Genomic DNA, 17,803 nt, shown 5'->3' with positions numbered 1-17,803 from the left:
GGAGATGTTTAGGAATTTAGCTTAAAATTTAACCTTTGTTTTAATATAGGATTATTCATTGTACCTGTATTCCTTACCAAGATTGAATGATAATCTTTGCATCACTTTTTTTATTATCTTTCAGGTAAAAGAATTGACACTCCACCAGACTTTAACAATATGTCAACTGTGGAAGCAACCCTTTACAGGTCATATAAAGTTATGTGGCTTCTCAAGTTTGGAAAATGTGAAGCATGTCTTGGTATGTTTTATTCTTAATTAAATTTTTGCTTTAATATATTTTGTCACTTGGTAGAGTGAAGATGATGACGGTATGCAATACCAACAAGTTGATATGCAAGCCTATTGTGTAGGTGAGACAATTTGAAGTAAAGTACCTAACTGTTGTGCATGTGTCTTACTTGTCACTTGATAAGAGCTGAATACTAATGAATGAAAAAGGTATTGATCGTTTTTAATACAACTTTCATGAATTTTTTTTATCTCGGCTCTTGAAGACTTAAAAAGGTTTCTTATAACTATTGGGGTTAAAAGCTTCCTTACTGCAGTATATGAAAATTTCAGGAATTTCTGGAGAAAAATTGGAGATCCACCCACTGCAGCAGAAGGTTGGGGGAGCATTTTTGCCCTTGCGCTCCCCGCACCCCGTGACCTACAACATGGAACTAGTGGTGGACTGTAGTCGGAAGGCAGAGAAGAAAGGTAAGGTGGTTACTAGTGTTAAGTGGTCTGGCCAGCTAGACTTCAAACAAAAATAAACTTTATTTGCAATACAGGTGTTCCTCGACTTACAATGGGGTTTTGTTCCAGTGAGCCCACTGTAGGTTTAAAATATCGTAAATCGAATATTAAATAAATAAATAAATAACTACTGTCGCTGAATAAGTAAATAATTATTGTAGCTAACTAAATACCAGTATTGAAAAGTAAATAAATGAGCACAAGTTTATCCTATCAAATGTACAGTACTATACAGTACAGAATGTGCTCGTAATTGCACCATCGTAAAGTGAGGAGCATCTGTACAGTATTTTCTTGTGAATCGCAGGGATGTAAGGAAATATTTCCTTAGTCTCAGGTTGATCAGGAAGTGGAATGATCTCAATGAAGAAGTGGTGGAGACAGACTCTTTGCATAGTTTTAAGAATAGGTAGATACGGCCCCCAAGGCTAGGAGAGTGATCTGGCAAGTGGCACATTGAGAGGTGTGGCCAGGGGATAAGACTTGACCCCTGCAACCACATATTGGTGCATACATATATGCGAGTTCAGAAATAGGAAGATGTAAAACTCTTATTTAAATAAATATTTGTAATCCATTTTTTTTTTTTTTATTATCACACCGGCCGATTCCCACCAAGGCAGGGTGGCCCGAAAAAGAAAAACTTTCACCATCATTCACTCCATCACTGTCTTGCCAGAAGGGTGCTTTACACTACAGTTTCTAAACTGCAACATTAACACCCCTCCTTCAGAGTGCAGGCACTGTACTTCCCATCTCCAGGACTCAAGTCCGGCCTGCCGGTTTCCCTGAATCCCTTCATAAATGTTACTTTGCTCACACTCCAACAGCACGTCAAGTATTAAAAACCATTTGTCTCCATTCACTCCTATCAAACACGCTCACGCATGCCTGCTGGAAGTCCAAGCCCCTCGCACACAAAACCTCCTTTACCCCCTCCCTCCAACCCTTCCTAGGCCGACCCCTACCCCGCCTTCCTTCCACTACAGACTGATACACTCTTGAAGTCATTCTGTTTCGCTCCATTCTCTCTACATGTCCGAACCACCTCAACAACCCTTCCTCAGCCCTCTGGACAACAGTTTTTGTAATCCCGCACCTCCTCCTAACTTCCAAACTACGAATTCTCTGCATTATATTCACACCACACATTGCCCTCAGACATGACATCTCCACTGCCTCCAGCCTTCTCCTCGCTGCAACATTCATCACCCACGCTTCACACCCATATAAGAGCGTTGGTAAAACTATACTCTCATACATTCCCCTCTTTGCCTCCAAGGACAAAGTTCTTTGTCTCCACAGACTCCTAAGTGCACCACTCACTCTTTTTCCCTCATCAATTCTATGATTCACCTCATCTTTCATAGACCCATCCGCTGACACGTCCACTCCCAAATATCTGAATACGTTCACCTCCTCCATACTCTCTCCCTCCAATCTGATATTCAATCTTTCATCACCTAATCTTTTTGTTATCCTCATAACCTTACTCTTTCCTGTATTCACCTTTAATTTTCTTCTTTTGCACACCCTACCAAATTCATCCACCAATCTCTGCAACTTCTCTTCAGAATCTCCCAAGAGCACAGTGTCATCAGCAAAGAGCAGCTGTGACAACTCCCACTTTGTGTGTGATTCTTTATCTTTTAACTCCACGCCTCTTGCCAAGACCCTCGCATTTACTTCTCTTACAACCCCATCTATAAATATATTAAACAACCACGGTGACATCACACATCCTTGTCTAAGGCCTACTTTTACTGTGAAAAAATTTCCCTCTTTCCTACATACTCTAACTTGAGCCTCACTATCCTCGTAAAAACTCTTCACTGCTTTCAGTAACCTACCTCCTACACCATACACTTGCAACATCTGCCACATTGCCCCCCTATCCACCCTGTCATACGCCTTTTCCAAATCCATAAATGCCACAAAGACCTCTTTAGCCTTATCTAAATACTGTTCACTTATATGTTTCACTGTAAACACCTGGTCCACACACCCCCTACCTTTCCTAAAGCCTCCTTGTTCATCTGCTATCCTATTCTCCGTCTTACTCTTAATTCTTTCAATTATAACTCTACCATACACTTTACCAGGTACACTCAACAGACTTATCCCCCTATAATTTTTGCACTCTCTTTTATCCCCTTTGCCTTTATACAAAGGAACTATGCATGCTCTCTGCCAATCCCTAGGTACCTTACCCTCTTCCATACATTTATTAAACAATTGCACCAACCACTCCAAAACTATATCCCCACCTGCTTTTAACATTTCTATCTTTATCCCATCAATCCCGGCTGCCTTACCCCCTTTCATTTTACCTACTGCCTCACGAACTTCCCCCACACTCACAACTGGCTCTTCCTCACTCCTACAAGATGTTATTCCTCCTTGCCCTATACACGAAATCACAGCTTCCCTATCTTCATCAACATTTAACAATTCCTCAAAATATTCCTTCCATCTTCCCAATACCTCTAACTCTCCATTTAATAACTCTCCTCTCCTATTTTTAACTGACAAATCCATTTGTTCTCTAGGCTTTCTTAACTTGTTAATCTCACTCCAAAACTTTTTCTTATTTTCAACAAAATTTGTTGATAACATCTCACCCACTCTCTCATTTGCTCTCTTTTTACATTGCTTCACCACTCTCTTAACCTCTCTCTTTTTCTCCATATACTCTTCCCTCCTTGCATCACTTCTACTTTGTAAAAACTTCTCATATGCTAACTTTTTCTCCCTTACTACTCTCTTTACATCATCATTCCACCAATCGCTCCTCTTCCCTCCTGCACCCACTTTCCTGTAACCACAAACTTCTGCTGAACACTCTAACACTACATTTTTAAACCTACCCCATACCTCTTCGACCCCATTGCCTATGCTCTCATTAGCCCATCTATCCTCCAATAGCTGTTTATATCTTACCCTAACTGCCTCCTCTTTTAGTTTATAAACCTTCACCTCTCTCTTCCCTGATGCTTCTATTCTCCTTGTATCCCATCTACCTTTTACTCTCAGTGTAGCTACAACTAGAAAGTGATCTGATATATCTGTGGCCCCTCTATAAACATGTACATTCTGAAGTCTACTCAACAGTCTTTTATCTACCAATACATAATCCAACAAACTACTGTCATTTCGCCCTACATCATATCGTGTATACTTATTTATCCTCTTTTTCTTAAAATATGTATTACCTATAACTAAACCCCTTTCTATACAAAGTTCAATCAAAGGGCTCCCATTATCATTTACACCTGGCACCCCAAACTTACCTACCACACCCTCTCTAAAAGTTTCTCCTACTTTAGCATTCAAGTCCCCTACCACAATTACTCTCTCACTTGGTTCAAAGGCTCCTATACATTCACTTAACATCTCCCAAAATCTCTCTCTCTCCTCTGCATTCCTCTCTTCTCCAGGTGCATACACGCTTATTATGACCCACTTCTCGCATCCAACCTTTACTTTAATCCACATAATTCTTGAATTTACACATTCATATTCTCTTTTCTCCTTCCATAACTGATCATTTAACATTACTGCTACCCCTTCCTTTGCTCTAACTCTCTCAGATACTCCAGATTTAATCCCATTTATTTCCCCCCACTGAAACTCTCCTACCCCCTTCAGCTTTGTTTCGCTTAGGGCCAGGACATCCAACTTCTTTTCATTCATAACATCAGCAATCATCTGTTTCTTGTCATCCGCACTACATCCACGCACATTTAAGCAACCCAGTTTTATAAAGTTTTTCTTCTTCTCTTTTTTAGTAATTGTATACAGGAGAAGGGGTTACTAGCCCATTGCTCCCGGCATTTTAGTCGCCTCATACGACACGCATGGCTTACGGAGGAAAGATTCTTTTCCACTTCCCCATGGACAATAGAAGAAATAAAAAAGAACAAGAGCTATTTAGAAAAAGGAGAAAAACCTAGATGTATGTATATATATATATGCATGTGCGTGTCTGTGAAGTGTGACCAAAGTGTTAGTAGGAGTAGCAAGATATCCCTGTTATCTTAGCGTGTTTATGAGACAGAAAAAGAAACCAGCAATCCTACCATCATGCAAAACAATTACAGGTTTTTGTTTCACAGTCATCTGGCAGGACGGTAGTACTTCCCTGGGTGGTTGCTGTCTACCAACCTATATGCATTTTATATAAAAGATGTTTAGAGTTAGTAAATTCCTGTGAAAGATGCTGTTGGAATAACATTCCACAAGTCAGAATTAGTTATTTTATAGACCACTGAATTTCTAATGTGAATTGGATAGACATCTCAAAAATGGATAGTTTTCTATGTATACAAGAGGCCCCCACTTACACAGCAGGTTAGGTTCCAGGCTTCAACTGTAAAGTGAAACATAACCTCTTTTTTTTTTTTTTTTTTTTTTTAATACATATAAAAGCCTGGTAATGTGTTTACACTATCATATATTAAGTGAGCAATAAAGCTAGACCTAAAAATACATATACAGTACACACATTACTTAAAATAGTTTTGTCCTTAGTTTATAGTGAGTCGTGAATATATTGTAGGCAGTCTGAATAAATGAAGACTGGGTATCATTGAAAACCACTGCATTAGCAATACATTGTAAAGTGAAGTGCTGTAAATGGAGGCCTGCCTGTATTTAATACTGGATTCTTCAACCACACCTTACAAGAGAGGTATGAAAGAACTAAATTTCCAAGCAGTTTTCAGTGAATAACATTTAATTATTGTTTTTCTTTTTTTTAAATAGGCAAAATGGAGATCCAAATAACATGCCAAGGGGAGAACCGGTTTAAAGATTATGTGTTTGAGTGCGAGGCAAAAATGGGTCAGGAAATTTTGGACAAGTGTAAGCATATCTTTGACCTTCGCTCTAGTTCAGCGCGGAAGGAGTTTTGGCGAGAGAAGAAACCCTTCAGAAGACACAACAGCCTTTCAATGAGGCGAAGGCCACGAACTGAAAATCATGTGAATGAAGTGTAACCTTACATGTTCTACTTGGAAACAGTGACTTTTGGTGATTTAAGATGTGATATAAATGACATGTGACCTCAAGTGTACACACTGGTCTGACATCGCTATTGTAAATTTTTTCTACATTTGCAGATATTTTTTGCTCAATAAGGTAAATGTGTAACCCGAATTAGTGTCCTGAGTTTGGTAGTTTCTTGTGATATGACCCTCTGACAGGAAAAACCTAATTAACCTAGAAAGATAATTTATATGTTACCAAAAAAATTTATTCATAAAAATTTATCTTAAAATATGTTTACATAGTGTTTTATGAATAATTTTAATCCTTGACCTTGAGTGTGCAACATGACTGCAACTTGTATAAGTCAACTCATGTCAAGGTCATTACATGAGCTGCTAATTTTTTATTTGTTTAAAATCTTTGGCTTCCTCATACAGTAATTCCAAATACAGGTATGTATAGCTTATTCCAATCTAAGATTTTTTTTTTTACTTTTTTTAATGCTAGTTCTTGAGATTTCATATATTTTTGGAGATACCTTAGGGTTTCCTATTGGCTCTCTTATACCACTGTGCTTTTATCAGTGGCCTTATCTTCATTGTACCTCCAAATGAGGTCTTAATAGGCAACAAGGAATAAGTGCCACCACAGCCAAAATCCTGGTTAGTAAAGGAAATGATTCATTATTATGTCATCTGTTTGTGTTTGTCTTCTATATCTGTAAGTTAGGCTCAGAACCCCTTGACAAATTATGGTAACTCAAGCTTCATAGCTCTGATCTCTTCCATGTCCTCGGTTTTCTCCGTTGTGTGATTTTGGCACTTATTCTTTCCTGCCGTGCATCGCCTATGTACAGTACAAGCATAAACATACCTATAATTTTATATTTTGTATTCTTTTTATTTTTTTTGCTCTGGCCATTTTTATTTATTGAAACATTTTCAGTGCATTTGCTGTAGGCTGAGGCATTGAACGTGACAAAACTAAGTGCAAAATTTTTTGCATTTTTTTAAATATTTTGATGGATTGTACTTTGTACATAACATACTAACTAATATAAAATCACCAGGAAGGGGATGCAAGTCAGTTATAGAGCCCTCTATAAAAGGGGTCCTCCTTCAGTATATTTAATTCCTGAAGCAGCTGAAGATAAATGTTTATAATATAAGATTTTTGGAAACCGGTAGTGCTTCTATAGCTGTTGGGTGTAGCACTTTCCATGAACAATCATAGTTTTGGAAACCAACTTCAGGTACAAATAAAAGCATCTAAATAATTTTATACAAAAGTTTTAGTCAGAGGGCTGAAGAGGGGTTGTTGAGGTGGTTTGGTCATTTCGAGAGGATGGAGCAAAATAGGATGACTTGGAGGGTGTATAAATCTGTAGTGGAGGGAAGGAGGGATAGGAGTCATCCTAGGAAAGGATGGAGGAAGGGGGTAAAAGTGGTTTTGTGTACAAGGGGCTTGGACATTTAGCAAGTATGTGTGAGCATGTTGGATAGGAGTGACTGGACGAATGGTTTTTGGGAATGACGAGCTGTGAGGTGTGATCAGGATAATATTTTGTGGAGGGATTCAGGGAAACCGGTTAGCTAGACTTGAGTCCTGGAGGTGGAAAGTAAATGCATGCACTTTAAAGGAGCGATATGGGATATTTGCCGTTTGGAGGGACATCTAAACTGTCATATCTGAGGGCCTCTGCAAAAACAGTGATTATATGTAAATGATGGTGAAAGTGTTGAATGATATTGAAAGTGTTTCTTTCTTTTTTGGGGTCACCCTGCATCGGTGGGACATGGCCTACATGTTGAAAACCATACATAAATTATAATAAGCTTGATTTTTTTTTTTTTCCCAAGATTTTTTAAAATTCATTTCAAAACTGTTGGGTAACTTTATTATTTATTTGTCCTCAGGTGATTGATAGTTAATTATGGCATCCACATCATCATCAAAAGGAGAAAATGTTTATTGTGATGCATTCTTCTCACATATTTGGAAGAAACAAGGATTTGACAAGAAGAGTGGTCAAGTTTGTTAGAATATTCATTGAAATCTACTTAAAAACTTTACTCTTTTGGCTGATAAAGATACCTTCAGCTTCCATAAAAAGTAAATCTTTTCAAAGCGATGTTAACCCTTCAACTGTCCAAACGTAGATCTACGTTCGCGTGCGTAGCGCTCCGACCTTGATTTTCCCCATTTGAAAGCCTTCCAAAAAAAAAAACATAGATCTACGTTCGGAGCCTGCTGCACGTCAATGTATATCTGCGTTTGGGCAGTTTAAGGATTAATGGACGGTTCTGTATGTGTCGTCAAAGAGTATCTCCCATTTAAAAGTTGTAATTTCCACAGCCATTAGAATTTCCTGTGGATCTGTGAGGAAGAGAAGGATCGCTGTGGATGCACCATGGGATCTTGCGCTGACCTGTATAATACAGGCAGATAAATGCCATGAAGAGTTATTCAGACACTAATGCTGTACTCATGAGGAAGAGTTCAGAAGTTATTTCTGCTTACCAGCAGATATTTAACAGATGGATATAGAGGGCCATGAGCTTGACACTTTTGGCTATATCCTTGAGCATTCATTGGGTTCACTTGCTTGCAAAAACTGCTTTATGTAAGGTACAGTGCCTTGTAAATTATATATTTTTTTTTTTTTTAAACACAGCAGCCATCTCCCACCAAGGCAGTGTGACCCAAAAAAGAAGAAACGTAAATTTTCTTTTTACGCTTAGTAATTTATAGAGAAGGGGTTACTACCCCCTTGCTCCCGGCATTTTAGTCGCCTCTTATGATGTGCATGGCTTACGGAGGAAGGATTCTTCTCTATTTCCCTATAGATATACTACAAGATAGTTTTGTCGACATTTATTCATGAGAGAAATAAGACAAAGGAAGCTGCAACTTGAAAAATATTGTATACAGTATTTAAAATTCTATGACAGTAATATTGATTGCAATTGATATCTCAGAATTTAGAGAGATGCAAAAGATCCTGTTTCATCTAGTCTTAGAGATTCAGACTATCCGAGTTTGTACAAAATATGAAATTGATGATGGATTTTAAAGATGGAAATGCTATGGTAAAAGTGGAAGTTTCTCTGAACTATTACCACTGAAATGAAAATGTAATTTAACTTTCAGATGTTTGATCACTGAAGTTGAGTACAGCAGTTATTGGAGAACAGTTTGATTGCATGGGATTTTTTCTATTCCATCAAAATTTAGCTCCAGAATCATGTAGGACATGATTAGGAGATTCACAAATTAATATTATACAGTCTTGTTGAAAAATACTGTCTGCTAAATGGTCAGAATTAGGTTGACTGAAGCACTTTAAAAAATGTTCAAGATGAAGATTGTTGACTAAAATGAAGGATTTGTGAGCCAACTTGAAAATAATGCTAAAATGTCTAAAATTGATGCCACTTTAAAATGACATTTTGAATTGCCATCAGGTTGCTTTTGTCACATCATGGCAAAGAATTTTGTGAAGATAGAGAACTTGCTGAGAGAGTTTCAAAATCATCTTCATGGACCCTGTAACAATCAGAATATTTCCTTGTATCACCACCTTTTCCTTAAGGATATTCCAGGTGTCCAGAAAGTGACATAGATTGCATATTAGCCATTAAAATTTCACTAGAAACCAAATACAGCAAAATTTTTTGCTTTTGTTTCATTTCAGCTTCCTTGAGGTTAATTATTTAAATGACTGAAAGCTTAGCATTTTTTCTTTAGGTAGGTAAGCTGTAGTCTGCGATATGAATGCATCAAAACTTAGGGGATCATATGGAAACAATCATTCATGATTGGAAATATATTTACCACTTAATTCAGCACTTTGAAGTGGTAATTTAATAAAAGAAATATTTGATCTTATCCCATACAAAATTTCCTGTGCCATTAAGGAATCGAATATTACACATTGTACATTATTCTGCATACAAGTTCATGCTGTTTACTGTATGAAGGTCAAGGGTATTCAGATGTACAAAACTGCATACAATATACAGTTGCTGTATTCTTGCTTAGCATATAGTGACAATGACAACTAAAATCTATTAAGAATTTTTATATTTGTTTTGTGTCACAAAGGATTTGGCTTAACATTACAGAAAATTGTAGGAAAGGAACATTTATCCTAGAGAGCAGTGTTATTACCGTGGCAAAAACTAATCTAAGAACGTTGGAGTTCCACAGTTTTTCTCGGAAAAAAGATGGAAATGAAAATGAGCTTTTTGCATCTTCATGTTCCCAAGTTAGTCTTTATTACACCAACTTCATATCTTTACCCAAAGTTTTGAGGACTGTACAGAAAAATGCAAGATTTATCCCATTTGTAGGAAGTGGTTGAGACTGATACAGGAGTTTGAATATTTTTTAAAGGAGAGATTGCTGTATAATCCTCCGGGTTTAGCGCTTCCCCCTTGATTATAATAATAATAAAGGAGAGATTACAAAAGATGGCTCAGATTCAGTTTTGCTCTATTGATGCTCAGTGTGATTCTGTGATGTCTAGTTTTTAATTACATTGCTGTCTCATGAACCCCTGTATGGCCCATTCAGGTTTATCATTTTTTATATAATATCTTTTAACACAGAGGTATTCCTATGCCACTTGTCAGGTTTTAACCATAACACTGATTTACTGCCAAAAGATCTTATACTCTGGTCTTTACTCAAGGTCCAGGGCTATTGCAAAATGAATGTTTTTTATTCTTTAAAACATTTCTTTTTTTTTTATAATAAGTATACTGTACTGTGTATAGTTTTTTAAATTGCATATTTACACTAAAATTTTTTTGTGTTAACTGGGGTCAAATGTGCAACCAGTTGAAGACTGCGAAACATAAGGTTATAATATTTAGGTGGCTGTATCTTAGTAATCACTTTACTTGTAACACCATCATATTAGTTGCTCAATTGTCCTTTTGCATTGAGAATTTTTTAAAGCTAAAGCAGAACCTATTATTGTATTTTGATGGAAGACCAGTGTGTACATGATGTGGAATGTGAAAGTTACTTAATTTTTAGGTTGTGTGAGATTTCTGTATATTGTGCTCTTAAGAGACTGACCTCATGGTGGTTGTTACAGATGCCTTCATGTGGAAACATCTTGAGCTTCAGATTTGTTTTCCCATGAACAGAATTCGAACGATTGAAAAATTGAATAAATTTTTTATTTAGTCAGCACTTGAAACATAGCAATTATTGTTTCCGTACAATGGGGCAAGTATGCCTTGTGAAGGGGTAACTGCTCCACTGCCTAAGAGTGCCCAGTATTTGAGGAGTTTCCAAAATATGAACTACATCTTGACTGCTAAATTCCATACATGTATGTTTTATAAGTACTACACACATTTTGGAACCTGCTCGGATAATGAACATTTTTGGGGGGCGGTGGTTCAATTAACCCTCACTCTACGGTATAAGCAATTTTAAAAAATTATGATAATTAGAGTATCTAGTTTTAAACAATGTCATTGACAATTTTGATGATAACTCTTACTTAGAGTAGCAGCTGGCCTAAATATGGTGGTTATAGTATTAAAGCAAGTTGCAACATGAACCTTTTAAGTCATTATTTGCTAGTCCAATTCACTATTTTTAACTGACAAGTTGCAGCATAAGGCACATTATTTTATTCTGAAAGTAATTTGTCCAGGTAAGCTTCTAAGCATTTGAAGACATTGTTATTGTGGAGAGAGAAGCAGAGAGCCAACAGCTGGATGAAAAGACACAAAACTGAGTAAATATAATGACTGTGACTCGCAAAATCGTAATAACACAATTGCAAACAATCCACAGAACGGGTGGGTATTGAACCCATGGCAAGCTGGCTGAGTGGCTTATTCACTGGCCTGGTGTTTTAGGACTCGCTTGCCGTGAGTTCAACCCCTGCCCGTTCCATAGTTTATAATGATATTGTGCTCAAGGGGAGCTTTATCAAGACGTTGTTCATGTGTTTTCTGTATGACTTGAAAGACGTACCTTGAGAACCAGCATTATACAGTAATCAAATATTATATGCTGTATTAATTTACAAAACAAGTGAAGAGGCTCTTGGTCTGAGGAATTAGACCTATCGGTCTTCTTCCTCAGACCGAACCTAATTACCCCCCAATCTCCCCTCCCCTATCCCATCCTCCCCATCCTCCCCTTTTTCCTTTCCTCCTCCTCCTCCCCACTCCTCCCTTTTGCCCTTCCTCTTTTTGTCCTTTGGGATTTCTCCCACAGGCACGCTAGTTCCTAGGTAGAGGAAAGGACACCGGGGTCGATCCCATTCCGTTGAGGTTTCTTGGCGGTGGCGTAGTTTGCCGTGGAATCTGGATTGCCTAGGGATGTCCCGATCCCTCTCCGGTATCCCGGAGTAGCTTTGGGTGTCTTTTGGGCGACGGGTGTATCTCTGGAAGCCACCTTTCGGATTCCGGGGGTGGTGGCTGAAGGAGGTATGCTTTGTGGCGGATATCCGGCCGCCCTCTCTTTTGTCCACCGAGGTAGCTCGGCAGATGTGAGGTTGCTATCCCAGATTGCTGGTTTACTGGCATGAAGGGTAGGGTATGGCACGGGTTCCATGCTGCATCTGCGCTACTAGCGGTGTCGAGTCCTCTTGGGCGCGGAGGGAGATTTCTGGCCCTTTCATTCCTCCTAGGAACTATCCCTCCCCGGTCCCCCCTTTTTTTTTCTTTTTTTTATTTTTATTTTCTTTTCTTCTTTCTTTTTTTTTCTTAAAAACAAAAAGAAAGAAGTAACCTAACCATGGCAGCCCTAGTCCATGAACCTGGTACCCCCGGGCCCCTTCTTGATACCGCACCCCGTTCTGACCCCGCCTCGTCTTTGGACCACTCTTCAGACATTCCTCATGCCTCTGTACCTATTGCCGGTGCTGTTTCCTCACCTGCTTCAGGTACTGAGGCCTCGACTGACTCCTTTGATTTATCAGACCTTCGCTCTCCTCTGACTATGCTTCCGGCCTCTCCCTCTACGGTGCGGCAATTTTCAAATCGCCGACCCGTTCCACGTCGGACCAACTCTGGTCCCACGCCTAAACGTCAACGACAATTACCTGCTGATGATACTTCTCCACCTTCACCTTCTCGTTCTTCTCAGAAAAGATCGACACGTCCTTCACTACCTTTCCACGCTCAGTTTCAGACTGAACAGTGGACTAAATTCTTCACTTTACGACCAACTTCCTCTACTGCCTATCTTTCTGACCATAGTATTGGCAAGGCACTCCTACGCCATGTTGGTAAAGATATTTCTTTTCATGCTCTTAAGAGCGGTACGCGCATCATTACCGTACAGAATGCTACCCAGGCTCGTGAGCTCTCTCGTCTTTCCCATATAGATACTGTTCCTGTCACCCTTGAAAAACATCATTCCCTCAATTCTTGTAGTGGTACCGTTATTCTGCCCCATACCATAGTTCAACAAAATTTCCAGACATGTGGCACCGACATTCTAGAACAGCTGGAACTCCAAGATCTCCCAATCCTCAAGGTAGACACTTACGTTCTTCCTGCCCGTGGGCGGAGACGATACCCTAGCAATGTGGCTCGTTTAACTTTTGACAGCCGAGAACTCCCATCCTCAGTTTATATAGCAGGACATCGGTTACAAGTTCGAAAGGTGATCCCTACACCACAACAGTGTAGAAATTGCTGGCGATTTGGCCATCCAGCGAAATATTGCAGATCTATCGCCGAATGCCCAGTCTGTGGTGCCGATGACCATTCTAATACGTCTTGCAATCGATCTCCCTCTTGCCTTAACTGTCATGAGGCTCACCCTTCGTACTCTCGCCGTTGTCAGGTCTATTTAAACGAGCGGGAAATCCGTTACCTCAAAGAGACAGAAGGTCTCCCTTATGCCATGGCAGTTTCTCATCTCCGCCTCCAAGGGAGACTCCCACGTGTTTCTTATTCCCGTGTTTCAAAACGTCCCCCCACTTCTGGTATCCCATCTTCTACACCCACCTCTGTGGTTACCTCTCCCATAATCACTCCTGTATCTAATCCTTTTGCTGTCCTCGGCTCAGACGTCCCTACTTCAACGCCTCAGTCTAATCTCGCTTCTTCGAGTTCTCTCTTACAAGCCTCAGTATCGACGAGACCTCGTACGACACCTCTTCCCAATCGTCCCTCTACTTCTCAAAAGTCAAAAAAAGGTCCGGTAACACCTCCTACCCATCTTCCACCTCCTCATTTTACCCTCCCTGTCTCTGTCCCTAGTTCTTCCCCTCTCACTGGCTCAGTTACAAGTGCAGAGGTTCACCCTCCTCCTCGTAATGTACCTTCCTCCCCTGTTCCCTCCCAAGTTTCTTCCTCTTCTGCCACCTCCCAGGTTCCTGTCTCTTCTGTCCCCTGCCACGCTTCTCCAGTTCCCTCCACCCTTTCGCCCCCCCCTACCTTGGTACAGTCCAATACAGTTCCAATCTTTACTCATCCTCCCCCTACCATTCCCAATATTGTCTCCCATACGACATCTCTGAATTCCGAAACACTTGAAGCAATCTCTGAATATATTGCAGAGACCAAACCATCAATGGACACTGATCCACCTTCCGCTCTTTCTCTCTCCTCTGCTCCATCTGCGCAACTCCTTTCTTCACAGCGCACCGTTCCTTCGCTGCTTGAACATTTTCCACTGCCTCCGCATGTGGACTTTTCTAACCCTCCTAGTCCGTAGGAACCCTTACCTGCGGATTTCAAGTATCTTTATCATTGCCATTCATGGCCTTTTTACAGTGGAATATACGTGGCCTCAGGGGTAATCGGGGTGAGCTTCAGATGTTACTCTCCCAGTTTGCCCCTGTTGGTGTTTGCTTACAGGAACCAAAATTACACTCTGCTGTTATTTCTCACATCTCAGGCTATAATTTATTGTATTCTTCAGATCCTTTTCCTGATGGGACCTTTAATGAAAGTGCCCTTCTTCTCCGCACTGATATTCCGTACCATCAGCTATTTGTTCATACTTCGCTGCATTACACAGCAGCCCGTATCCACTTACATAGGTGGTATACGCTCTGTTCTTTATATCTCTCTCCTTCTCGGGCATTATCTATTCCGGATTTTGCCTTCCTTGTTTCGTCATTACCGCCACCAATTCTGTTACTTGGTGATTTTAATGCCCACCATTTCCTCTGGGGAGGGTCTCACTGTGATTCCCGTGGAATTCAGTTAGAGGCTTTTCTTGCCACCCACCCCCTCCATGTTTTAAATACAGGTACTCACACCCATTTTGATCCTCGGACTCATACTCTCTCTTGCATCGATCTCTCAGTTTGCTCTTCCTCCGCCGCATTAGACTTTACTTGGTCTGTTCTCCCGGACTTACATGACAGTGATCATTTCCCAATCATTCTTACTTCCCCTTCATATTCGCCACCTCTTCGCACCCCACGCTGGCAATTTAATCGGGCAAATTGGAACCTTTACTCACACCTGACTGTTTTTAAAGAGGTTCCTTCTTCGTCCTCCATCGATGAGCTTTTACACCTCTTCTCATCCTCCGTTTTCACCGCAGCTTCTCATTCTATACCCCAAACTTCGAGCAGGCATTCTCAGAAATGCGTGCCTTGGTGGTCTCCTGCTTGTGCTCGTGCAGTACGTTTGAAACGCGCTGCATGGGGCAGGTACCGGTACAATAGAACCACAGAGCGACTCCTTGATTTTAAACAGAAGCGTGCGATCGCTCGCCGTGTCATCCGTGACGCTAAACGCACTTGCTGGCGAGATTATGTCTCCACCATCACCTCTGCTTCCTCTATGAGTGCAGTCTGGAAAAAAGTACGAAAACTGAGTGGTAAATATTCTCCTGACCCGGCTCCTGTTCTGCGGGTTGCCGGTGTTGATATAGCAAACCCACTAGATGTTGCCAATGAAATTGGCAATCATCTGGTCCGTATTTCTCAGGGACTCCATCTATGCCCCTCATTTCTTTCCTCAAAGTCTGCCAGAGAGTTAGCACCCTTGGACTTTTCTTCTCTCAGAGAAGAACAGTATAATGTGCCTTTTACACTTCAAGAACTGGAGGCAACACTCTCAGCTTGTCGATCATCGGCAGCTGGGCCCGACGACATTCATATTCGTATGCTACAACATTTACATCAGTCAGCCCTTGCAGTCCTATTACGCCTTTACAATCTTATTTGGTCACAAGGAGTTCTTCCACAGCTGTGGAAATCCGCCATTGTTCTCCCTTTCCGCAAACCAGGCACTACGGGACATGAAACCTCCCACTATCGTCCCATTGCTCTTACCAGTGCAGTTTGCAAAGTAATGGAACGTCTAGTAAATAGACGTTTAGTGTGGTATTTAGAGACACACAACAGTCTCTCCACTCGTCAATATGGCTTTCGTAAGGGACGTTCTACCATAGACCCCTTACTGCGCTTGGATACGTATGTTCGTAATGCCTTTGCGAATAACCACTCAGTTATTGCCATATTTTTTGATCTTGAGAAGGCATATGACACAACTTGGAGGTATAATATTTTAGCCCAAGCCCACTCCTTAGGCCTTCGAGGCAATCTACCATCCTTCCTTAAGAACTTTTTAACTGACAGGCATTTCCGTGTTCGGGTTAATAATGTGCTCTCCCCGGACTTTATCCAAGCTGAAGGTGTCCCCCAGGGATGTGTTCTGAGCACAACACTTTTTCTCCTTGCTATTAATGATTTGGCCTCTAGTCTTCCATCAAATATTTGGTCATCACTCTATGTTGATGACTTCGCTATTGCCTGTGCAGGCGCTGACTGTCACCTCCTTACAGTTTCTCTCCAGCATGCAGTCGACCGTGTTTCCAATTGGGCCACCACACATGGGTTTAAATTTTCCAGCACTAAAACCCACCAAATCACTTTCACTAGACGCTCTGTCATCTCTGATCATCCTTTGTACCTCTATGGCTCACGTATCCCTGAACGTGATACAGTCAAGTTTCTGGGCCTCCTCTTTGATCGTAGGTTATCCTGGAAACCTCACATTACCTCTCTGAAGGCAACTTGTCACAGCCGGCTGAACCTTCTTAAAACCCTTGCTCATCTTTCGTGGGGAGCTGATCGTCGAACCCTCCTTCACCTACATTCCACCCTTATTTTATCGAAACTTGATTATGGTGACCAGATCTATTCAGCGGCATCTCCTGCTACTCTCTCTAGCCTTAACCCCATTCATCACCAAGGATTACGTTTATGCCTTGGTGCTTTTCGCTCTTCCCCTGTCGAAAGCCTCTATGCAGAAGCGAACGTTCCATCCTTATCCGATCGCCGTGATGCCCATTGCCTGCGCTACTATGTACACTCTCATGATCTCCGCAATCCTTCCATTTATAGAATGGTCACTGATATTAGTAGACATTCTTTATTTGTTCGCCGCCCCTGCTTACTCCGTCCCTTCTCTCTTCGCCTTCATTCGCTCTTGTCTTCTCTTCAACTACCACCTTTCTATGTACATGTAGCATCACACTTTTCCCTACCCCCCTGGGAAGTTCCAGCTGTTCGAGTCTGTTCTTTCTCCCTCCCTTGCTCGAAAGCCCAACTGTCTACGGTCGCTTCCCGCTCTCTTTTTCTTGACCACTTTCACTCTCATTCTCATGCCATTGCTGTGTACACAGATGGCTCTAAGTCTTCTGACGGCGTAGGATTCGCAGCAGTGTTTCCGGACAGCGTCGTACAAGGGCATTTACTATCTTCAGCTAGTATTTTTACTGCTGAATTATATGCCATCCTTACAGCACTTATCCGTATTGCATCTATGCCTGTGTCATCATTTGTGGTTGTCTCAGACTCCCTTAGTGCTTTACAGGCTATACAAAAATTTGATACACCTCACCCCTTAGTCCTCCGTATCCAACTTTGGCTACGCCGCATCTTTACTAAGCATAAAGATATTGTTTTTTGTTGGGTCCCTGGTCATGTTGACGTACAGGGCAATGAACAGGCAGACACTGCTGCGCGGTCAGCAGTACATGACCTACCAGTTTCTTATAGAGGTATTCCATGTACGGACTATTTTGCTGTAATATCTTCCCACCTTCACACCCGTTGGCAACAACG

At 40.9% G+C, this 17,803-nt stretch overlaps 1 protein-coding gene across 2 annotated transcripts in view; it reads left to right on the top strand.

Moving 5' to 3' along the window:
- Nucleotides 1-10,452, top strand: part of Sin1 (SAPK-interacting protein 1) — a 32,717-nt gene extending 22,265 nt beyond the window's left edge. For both annotated transcript variants that reach the window (XM_053781525.2, XM_053781524.2), the window contains exons 9-11: nucleotides 125-241; nucleotides 565-702; nucleotides 5,506-10,452. In XM_053781525.2, the coding sequence (XP_053637500.1) occupies nucleotides 125-241; nucleotides 565-702; nucleotides 5,506-5,738 (488 nt within the window). In that variant the 3' untranslated portion in view covers nucleotides 5,739-10,452. The remainder of the gene's footprint in view (nucleotides 1-124; nucleotides 242-564; nucleotides 703-5,505) is intronic.
- The last annotated feature ends 7,351 nt before the right edge of the window (nucleotides 10,453-17,803 follow it).

Source organism: Cherax quadricarinatus, chromosome 53, assembly GCF_038502225.1.
Source record: "Cherax quadricarinatus isolate ZL_2023a chromosome 53, ASM3850222v1, whole genome shotgun sequence".
NCBI classification, from domain to species: domain Eukaryota; kingdom Metazoa; phylum Arthropoda; class Malacostraca; order Decapoda; family Parastacidae; genus Cherax; species Cherax quadricarinatus.
The sequence above is the reverse complement of the archived record's forward strand: the minus strand, read 5'-3'. Positions and strand labels throughout refer to the sequence as shown.